Source organism: Mus caroli, chromosome X, assembly GCF_900094665.2.
Source record: "Mus caroli chromosome X, CAROLI_EIJ_v1.1, whole genome shotgun sequence".
Taxonomy (NCBI): Eukaryota; Metazoa; Chordata; class Mammalia; order Rodentia; family Muridae; genus Mus; species Mus caroli.
This window is the reverse complement of record NC_034589.1, coordinates 145827131-145837736: the sequence shown is the minus strand read 5'-3', so window position 1 is coordinate 145837736 and position 10606 is coordinate 145827131. Positions and strand designations below refer to the sequence as shown.

Sequence of the window (10606 nt, the reverse complement as noted above, 5' to 3'; positions counted from 1 at the left end):
CCTCTCCCTCTCCCTCTCCCTCTCCCTCTCCCCTTCTCTGTAACAATAATAATCAAAAAGAGATTATCAATGTGAGAGTGTGGGAAGTATGAAAAGATGGGAGGAGTTCAAGGGAAGGCCTCAGGGAAGGGTCGGAGGGAAGAAAGGGAAGGAGGGAAATGATGTAATTTCATTTCAATTAAAAATAGTTATAAAGAAAAGAATCTGGAGAGGGGTATCTATATACAAGTGATAAAAGGCATCCTAGGGAATGTGGGTAAAGCCTAGACAATGTACTTGCAACACTGTTGAAGGTTGCTTATTTTATTTTATTTTATTTTATTTTATTTTATTTTATTTTATTTTATTTAATCCAAAATCTTGGGGACATGGAGAGAGAGGGTTTCACATGGAGCTACAAAGTTGCTGTAGAGCAAGGGCTGGGAAACTTCCTTCCAAAGGTCCAGATAAAATATTTGAGATTTTGTGGGCCCCAGAGTTTTTCTTTCAATGACTCAGCTCAGAAGTTGTAACACAGAGGCAGTTATAGATGCTAGGTAAATGAATGAGTGTGGCTGTGTTCCAGCATAATTGTATTTGTGAAAACAAGTAGAAGAGGAGGACTGAATGGGTCCTGGAGTCACAGTTTGCCAGTCATTGCTCTAGTCATTGGCACTCACACTGATTTTTCTTTTGTCTATTCCCTGCATGCTGCAAAACAAAGAAGGTAATCATTAGTACCTCTCTCAAGTGGATGACTAGGAGGAGAGGCATCTTAAATTATTCTGGACCCCCTGCCTCTGATCTTTCTGGTGTTCTGGTCATCACTCACAGGACTGTATGGATAATCATCTGGATGCATGACTCATCCCATTCCACTCCCTTTGGAAATATTTAACCCTCACTTATCTCAACAACAACAACAACAACAACAACAACAACAACAACAACAACAACAACGACACTTGTTACCAAGGCACGGGGGAGTTTCCATGAATAATCCATGAATTTCCTATATACCAGTCTTTCATATTAATTTATTTAAATTCTGGGATAACTTTTTTACATGTTCATGAAGCACATCAGGATGTTTTGACATTGGCATGCATTATAGAATGGCTAATTGAAATCAATGGGCATATATATTACTTTACCTATTTCCCACTGTTTGTGACGAAAACATTAAAAATCTGTATACTCAACTGACCATGCGGATCAATGTGGATTTGGAGTTTATCTACAAAGATGAGTATCTGAGATTTGCAGCAGACCCCACATTTCACAGTCTGCTTTACCACATGCTTCTTTAAGTCTTTAGGCAGTACTTGTCTTTCTGTATCTAATTTATTTCTGTTTACAGTGATCTCTGATTTTATAACCCTTTTGTGCCTAAATATTATCCCACTGTGTGTATGTATGTTTGTATATACTACAATTTATCCACATTCATCAATCAGTAGGTCATTTCTATTTCTTGGCTACTGCACACAGTGCTGCAATGAACACAGGAGTGCAAATGGCTCTTTGATATACTGATTTCATTTTCTTTGTGTACCTATTATCTATGGTTCTAACCAGTAGAGGAATTGCTGGATCGCACAGTAATTTTGGTTTTAGTTTTTTGAGCCGTCAATTTTCCGTGATGGCTGTATCAACAGTATGAAGGTAAGTGTTCTTTAGATCACCAGATCCCCACCAACTCTTTATTATAATAGCCAGCTTAGCACATGCCAGATAATATTTTCTTGTGGTTTTAATTTACATTTCTACAGTGATTAGTGATGTTAAAATAGTCCCTTTACACACCAGCTGATCATGTATGTATGAGAAAAGTTTTTCAAGTTCTTTAAAAACTTGTTTTTTTTTTTTGCTATGAAATCATTTAGATTTTTAAAATGTATTTCAGACATTCATGTTTATCAACTATGCTTTTAGTCTCTTATTGTCTGTTCATCATTTCCATTTCTAGGTTCTTCTTACCCTCTGCGCTGTATTTTTGAAATGTTAACTATTCTCTCAGATGTGCATTTTCCCCATGAGGAAATAGTCTCTCTTTCAGATTTTAATAACAGTGCTATCCATATCCATTAAAATCTTTATAAAAGTTATTTGTTATATTACTCCACTTGCAGAAAATTGATGGCAGGTAGTAAATATTTTTGTTTGTCTTTTACAGTGCCTTGCATATAGAAGACACTCAGTCAATGGACTTTTCAGATGAAGACTGAAGCCCTATATCCAATGATTATTAATGATTTAAGTGAAGAAACTCTGACATCATATTTCTCATCTTTTTTTTATAGGCAAGAGCTGTTTTGGCAAAAGTTGGCTATCCAGAGTTTATAATGAATGATACTTATGTTAATGAAGACCTCAAGGCAGTAAGTGCTAAATTTACTGTATTTTTTTTTCTTGGCAGGTTTTACTGGCCTGATGCCTATTAACTAACCCAAGTCCAGGCAATTAAACCTGGTGGTGCCAGAAAGTACCAACTTTTGATTAATTTCTTGGCTATATAGGGGCTTGTGTTTGCCAGGCTTATCTCAAGATTTAGTGCAAATTCCAAATACAGGACGTGTCAGAAAGCTGAGTGGATATCGTAAAGCAAGAGGAAATAATTCACCAAATTGAGTATTTTACAATTAGCAGACATGTTTTAATGGTGAATGCATCATGTTTGTTGTTATTTTTTTATTTTCTTCATTCATATTAAATGGATAGACATAAATTTCCCTGCTAAGAGTTAACTTCATTAAACTTTATGGCTGTTTTGGCAAATTAAGTGCATATATGTGTGACTCTATAATTTATTATGCATTGGACTGTATATTGGCAGTAAGTTAGTGATGAGGAATGGTAATCATTCTTTTTTATTTCGGTGTTCTGTGATACATATTTTTATTATAGCCCTTTCTAATCACAACTACAGCTATTTCCTTTCCCATAAATAGTTCTGAAGACATTTCTTCGTCACAGAAAAGTCAGTCCTGCTTTCACAATTCACTGAACTTTTAAAAAATATGTATTTTATGTGTATAGGTGTTTTGTATGCATGTATTTCAGTGCATTGCATGTTTGCCTGGCAACACAATGCCAGAAGAGGGTATTGAGTCCCCTAGAACTGGAGTTACAGATGGTTATAAGCTGTCCAATGTGGGTTCTGGGAATCAAACCCAGGTTGTCAGGAAGAGCAGCCTGTTCTTCCACTGAACCATCTCTCCATCCCCAGAATTGTACTTTCTTTAAAAAAGTAATCTTGAAATACTTTTAATAACTATGACTCATAGGTCTAGCTCTTTGTTAAAATTGTGGTTTGACATGTGGCCTGTCTATAAACAGTCCTAGTTTTGTGGGTGACTATTAGCATTTTATAAAACTCTACACATGAGATAAAGACTGAATTAATACTTTCTACATTTCAGTCATGAAGAAGGTGTTAATTTTGCTGATTAAATTGAGCACTATTTCAACTCACATTCTTTCCCCATATGTCCAGGAGCAATTTCCTGCTTTGAACAGGATTGATACTAACTTTACCCTCATATAGAAATAGTGTTTACCATATCTCAGGATTAGTCTGGAAGAATCTCACCTTACATTCTTCTTGTATCATTAGATGTCAATAGTTAAAGCACCATTAAAAGAACAAATAGTTTATACCATTTATTGCATATTAAAACAGTATTTGGTCAATCTATAGAACAAGTTCCAGAACAACCAAGCTCAGGCAGTAAAGGAGTTAGAAAACAGACAGCTGGTTATAATGTAATAGAACAAGGGGGCCATGTTCTAGCTCCAGTAAGCAGCAGAACTCAGCGGCTTTGGCCACGCGACTCTGGCTTCAGAATCAAGAGTAGAAGAAGACCTACTGAGACAATTAATGATGATGGTTAGCTGGAGCTAAGAAATTAGCAGTGATTAAGAAGAAACTAGCATCATTGAGGTGAAATCTTCTGAGAAGTGTTTTCTGAGACCAGAAAGAAGTGGTGTTCTAAAGATTGCCACAGTTGCTATCTCCTGCTGCAGCTGGACTTGTAAACAAAGCAGAAAGAGGTTGGAGATCTGAATAGCATTTTGACATGAGACATGACTATGAAGTGTTTGGAGTTTCTCCAGGAGTTTTTTGGTCTTGCTTTTGTCCAGGATTTCCTTACTATGATGTTTACACTCTTCTCAATGATACCTTGGTCAAGGAAGGAATAAAGAAAGAAATTAAGGACTTTTTGAAGTTTAATGAAAATGAAGCCACAACATACCCAAACTTTTGGGACACAATGAAAGCATTTCTAAGAGGAAAACTCATAGCTCTGAGTGCCTCCAAAANGAAACTAGAGAGAGCACACATTAGCAGCTTGACAACACACCTAAAAGCTCTAGAACAAAAGGAAGCAAATTCACCCAACAGGAGTAGACTGCAGGAAATAATCAAAGTCAGGGGCGAAATCAACCAAGTGGAAACAAGAAGAACTATTCAAAGAATCAACCAATCGAAGAGCTGGTTCTTTGAGAAAATCAACAAGATAGATAAACCCTTAGCCAGACTCACTAGAGTGCACAGGGAAAGCATCCTAATTAACAAAATCAGAAATGAAAAGGGAGACATAACAACAGATCCTGAAGAAATCCAAAACACCATCAGATTCGTCTACAAAAGGCTATACTCAACAAAACCGGAGAACCTGGATGAAATGGATAAGTTTCTAGACAGATACCAGGTACCAAAGTTAAATCAAGATCAGGTTAATGATCTAAACAGTCCCATATCCCCTAAAGAAATAGAAGCAGTCATTAATAGTCTCCCAACCAAAAAAAGCCCAGGACCAGATGGGTTTAGTGCAGAGTTCTATCAGACCTTCAAAGATAATGTTTGGAATGGTAGGTATATCCTGTGATTTTGGAGGTAGAGGCAAGTTTGGGGGCTTCGAATTCCCCGGACAAGATCAGGGAAGAAGCTGCTCTGCTAACCAAAGGGAGTCTCCTATATTTGTGCCAAGCCTAGGGTTTTCTGGTCGTGGTGGGCTGTGTCCTTAATTAGCAGAGTTTTCCCACAAGAATGGATCACTTTTGAAACTAAACCCAATTATTGAATCAGCTTTCTAATTTTTCTTCCTATAAACATAAACCTTCTGGTCCTGAAAAGCACCCAAGTCACTTATCATGGGACATCAGTGGGAGCACAAGGTGGTAGGAGGTATTTGATAGCCACTGTAGCATTTAAATATAGTTATCTATGTGCCTAGAGTGTAATGGCTGGTTTTGTGTGTCAACTTGACACAGACTGGAGTTATCACAGAGAAAGGAGCTTCAGTTGAGGAAATGCCTCCATGAGATCCAACTGTAAGGCATTTTATCAATTAGTGATCAAGGGGGAAAGGCCACTTGTGGGTGGGAACATCTCTGGGCTGGTAGTCTTGGGTTCTATAAGAGGCTGAGCAAGCCAGGGGAAGCAAGCCAGGAAAGAATTTCCCTCCATGGCTTCTGCATCAGTTCCTGCTTCCTGACCTGCTTGAGTTCCTGTCCTGACTTCCCTTGGTGATAAACATCAATGTGGAAGTGTAATAATCTGAATAAACCCTTTTCTCCTCAACTTGGTACTTGGTCATGATGTTTGTGCAGGAATAGAAACCCTGACTAAAACATAGAGTAACAGTGGTTAATCCCCTGGCTTAAAAGCTTCTTCTGAGCACTGAATCTTTAGGTATATTTATGATGTCACTGAGCTCCAAGATTCTGTGAGTCTCTGTTTCCATTACACTCTGTTTCAGAGACATTTAGAGGCAGCTGCTCTGCCTTGCCCTGCCCTGCATTGAGTCTTCTGGAGCCCATTTGGCTACAGTTACAAGATGAGTGGAATGGGCAGTTTAAAAAAGAATGCAAGTTTAAAATCTGGAGATGCCCTAAGCCTGCAAAATGCCCTTGTGAACAACGCTGGAGAGGAAAAGAGGACCATGCTCCACATTCAAAAACTACAGAAAGCTCTCATCGTCCGCATTAAGGAGATCGACAAGGAGAAAGTAACACTGAAGAAGTTTTTGGTGAGGCTTCACCGGACAACTGGTTATTTTCCTCAAAGGGAATTATGGTGACAGCTGTTACTGCAGGTGAAAGATCCATCTTAACGCTTCAAATCCAAAACCATGAAGTATCTGCTCACTCCATATAACCAAAGAAAGCAGTAAAAAAAAAAAAGCAACTGGAAGCCAAAAGTAAGACTTTAACTGAAGACATAAATTGGGCATCTTCAAAAGAATCCATCCCTATTTCTCCCACAACACAGAATAAGCCTTAACTTTTATGAGTGATTCCATTTCTTTATAGCTCAAAATGGTAACATGCAATGCGCACATTATTATTATTTTTACAAGCTTTCTTTGAGACTTATAATTGTAAAGGTCACAAGCCAGGATCTGGTTTGGTAGTGATTTTCTTTTTGTTTGTTTTGGTGTGTGTGTGTGTGTATGTGTGTGTGTGAGATATTTGACATAGGTCTCACTTTGTAACCAGGCTGGCTTGCAACTCACTATATAGACCAGGTTGGCCCCTAATTTGTGACATTCCTCCTGAATCAGGCTCTGGAGTGCTGGATTTACAAATGTTAAATAACCATCATGAACACAAGGTAGAATTTCATGGCCTGTTCTTAGCTAGTTGGCTTGCTTAGTAGGGGAGAGCCTGGAGAACATGTTACAAAATTCTTATTTGAGTTGAGGCCCTATGAAACATATCTCTAGCTATGTAAGACGTAGGGCAGGGACTGGAGGGATGAGTCAGCAGTTGAGAGCACATGTTGCTCTTCTAGGGAACCCAAGTTCAGCTCCCAGTGTCCAGGTCACCAGCTCATAATCATCTGTAACTCCAGCTCCAAGAGATACAATGACTCTGACCTACATAAGCACCTGCACTTGTGTGTATATATCCACATGCACATTCACACCTGCGTGCTCACACACACACACACACACACACACACACACACACACACACACACTCACCCACCCCTAAGTAAATGTTATTCACAACAATAAACCTTAAAAAAAAACTTAGAGTGAAACATAGTAAGGCATGCTAATGGGTACACAGCTAGTTAGCAAATGCCAGCACTCATTGTTTGAAACCACAGTCCCTGAAGTACAGGTTGGTTCTGTGCAAAATCCCAGCCCTTGCATGCAGATGTTTCCATGGACATGGGTCTCTCTGTTTCTGGTCACCATCATATGGGGAACCACATACACATTGTGCTTGTTGCCCTCCAAGTGAGTGATCCCAAGGGCAAGAAAGCCAGGTGCTGTTGTACTGTGTGCTGTGGTGGGTGGGTATTCTCTGTGTTTCTGTGAAGGTAAATTCATGGGGCTGTGCAGTTCTAAGTGGCAGGAATCAGAGCTTGTGATATTACAGGGAAACAAGCCTATGGTTTATCTACTGTCATCAGCATCTGGGCCAACTCTGTTGCTTATGGGCTCAGCCTCCTATTGCCTATATATTTGTTTGAGTTTGTCTTACATTTGTTGGATATCAGTATCACTGTTGAATGTCTAACCTTCCATTGGTAAGGGAAGGATGCTGAAGGCTGAGACTTGCTTGTCATGATGTGCTGAGCATATGCATGGTCCTTGTTTGTACTGGGATGGCACATTGGTGACTGAGTCTCTGTTGATCACCAGTATCTAGAAGCTTGGAGTGTTTTTATGGGCATGAGGTAGGATTTTGCAGATGCCTCTGCACTTGCAAAACAAGTTAATTTAATTGTATACAAAATTGGATCCTTGACTATAAGACATTCACACATGGGCTCATAGGGGAGATAATTTATTTTTTAAAAATGGAACTGAGTCAAATACACAACATAATAATGACTGGCTGTTACAGTGTAACATGGTTGTTGCCTTGTGAGACTATCTGTTCTCTCAGTCACATGTGCAGCTGTGGTGCTCCAGTGGTAGCACCACTGGCCTTTTGGCTACTTTTTTCTGTGAGATGTGTGATTTTTAAGGAACATATAAGAGGGGAATTCCACATGGGTAAGAAAGGACAGAGTAACACAGAGTAACAGAGACTGAAGTTGCAGGTCATGTGTGACCAGCAGAGGGGAACTGGCTACTCCCTAATAGTGTAGGGGTGCTGTGCAGCCTGAGATTGGATTATTGTACATCTGTTGTGGAGTAAGCATGAGAGTAGCAGCTGAGGGGGCTTCTCCCCACAGCACTGGTCAGAGCTGCTGGTCCTAGATGATGAGCAGACACCACAGAGGCTCAGAGTGCCAAGTCCCTATCAGGGCCGCAGAAGGACCAGCAGCTTTTCTTCAAGAAAGTAGTAGGGAGGGGAGAGAAAACGTCAGGCAGTTCCTTGGCTGTGGAAGGCAACTTCAGAACTCTCTGTCTATGAAATTGTATGTTTTCCCAGCATGATCATTAGAAATTACAGCATCATTGTTGGAGGTTCCCTTATTTATCGTGAATTTAAATATGGTACAGCCAAATCTTGCATATCATCCAAATTGTTTTTGTTTTCTTGCTGCTATGACAAAACACTATGGCAAAAGCAACTTAAGGGAGAAAAGATGTATTTGGCTCACAATATCAGTCATCACTGCAGGGCAATCAGACTGGCAGGAACATGAACACACTGGCTGGTTGTACTGAGTCCAGAGTCAGGAGCAGAGAGCATTGAATTAATGCATGCAGGCTTGCTGTACTCATCTTGCTTTCTTTACTCTCGTATGGTTTAGGGGAGGAGTCTGACCCCCTAAGCCTTGTTGAATGCCTTGTCCATCAGCTTGATATTATATACAGTCCTTTAGAACACAAGACACTGATTTCAGGGCAATGGAGCCAATCCAATGATGGTTAGTATAAATGATGGTGATGGGATGGTATGAGATGGTGGTTCAAGAACACTGAGATGTGGATACAGCCTTCCAGTCTAGAATGAGCTTTTCAGTAACAGCTCATACTGCCGTACCTCATCAGTACACGAAACTGAGAACCAGCAAGTGCAGGAGTGGTCCTTTCCATCTCATCCAAGGAGTGACCCTCTTGTATACTTTTATCTACATTTGTGCAGTCTTGCACTCTTGGTGATTAAAGATCTAAATTACCAGGTTGAAAAAAAGGGCAAAAACAGGAGTTAGTATGGAAATGATAAAATAATTCTTTGTAATATACAAATACTTGTAGAACTTTTGAAAGAGCTCAGTGCATTGAAGGTTATAGAACACACTGAAACAGTCTGATGCAATAATTTTTTTGTGTGTTCATGCTCCTAAATTATTTTCTAGGTAGGAGAAACATTGTATTTCCACAGGGTGGGAGAGAACTTTCTCCATTTGGCTTCAGTTATGACCAACCCTAAAATTTATGATATAGCTCTGGAAGAAAACAGTTATATTTTCTAGCATCTTAATTCTCAGGAAGCTTATTTTCTACACTGTTTTGATGATTCCGAACATTTTATCATTATGATAATTACAATGTGAAACTTAGGACACTGCCTACATGATATTGTTATCCATGTCTTCATTGACCCTGTGAAGTCAGGGACTTGATGAGCTTCTTGTAGAGAAAGATGGAAAGAGTCAAATAAGTTGGGTAATCTTTTCAGGGCCACATAGAGTGTAAGATCAGGGCTGGATTCTGGGATCAGGAAGCACTGGCTGCAGTCAGAGAAGGGGAAATCTCAGGGATATCTGATCAGGAAACTTTGCTGAAAGAAGAGAGGAGTCAATTTGGAAGACTCGGAGGGGGTGTTTACTAGAGTTGGTGGGAAGGAAAGCAACAGAAGGGAGAGAATATTGTCTAGAGGTTAACAGTATGTTTTCTGATGTAGTGAGCTTAGGTTTGAGTTTTGCCTTTTCCACTTCCTATTTATTTGATCTTGTGTAGATTTATGTTCCCCTTGGCTATTTTTTAATGTATGCAATTTTGAAATTATTATTTTATTATATAAGTCAATTTAAATTTACATATATTTTGATAATATTTTCCCCCTCCTCCAAGTCCTTCCAAATTCACCCACTAACTTTAAGTTCTTAAAAAAAAACCCACAGAAACCCAATACAACACTCCTAAAAGCAAGAAAGAAAACAAAATACAATTATCACCCAAAAAGCAAAAAAAGAAAGAAACAAAAACCTACCAAACTGTAATCAAATAAAAGCACACAAAAAATGTGGAGTCCATTATATGCTGGACTACTACTCCTGAACATGAGGCCTGTCCTGGCGTGATTGATATACCCAGGGTCACTCCACTGGAGAAAAAAAATTTTCGATTTCCCAAAGAGGTATAAATGACAGTTCAGTTGTAAAGCTGTACTCTAGTATGCAGGGTTTTGTCTGTCTGTGTCCTACTGTCTGTCTATCATCTGTCTGTCTATCTATCGATCTATATTTCTATCTATCTATCTATCTATCTATCTATCTATCTATCTATCTATCTATCTATCTATCTATCTATCTATCTGTTGTTAAGCTGTACTCTAGTATGCAGGGTTTTGTCTGTCTGTCTGTCTGTTCGTACATCTGTCCATCCGTCCATCCATCCGTCCATCTGTCTATCTATCATCTATATCTATCTATCTATCTATCTATCTATCTATCTATCTATCTATCTATCTATCTATCTATCTATCT

The 10606-nt window shown here is 39.0% G+C and overlaps 1 protein-coding gene across 1 annotated transcript in view; it reads left to right on the top strand.

Moving 5' to 3' along the window:
• The window catches only part of Phex (phosphate regulating endopeptidase homolog X-linked), a 238258-nt gene that overhangs the window by 142655 nt on the left and 84997 nt on the right, over positions 1–10606 (top strand). Inside the window, exon 13 of the mRNA XM_021152917.1 lies at positions 2283–2360. Within this exon, the coding sequence (XP_021008576.1) occupies positions 2283–2360 (78 nt within the window). The remainder of the gene's footprint in view (positions 1–2282; positions 2361–10606) is intronic.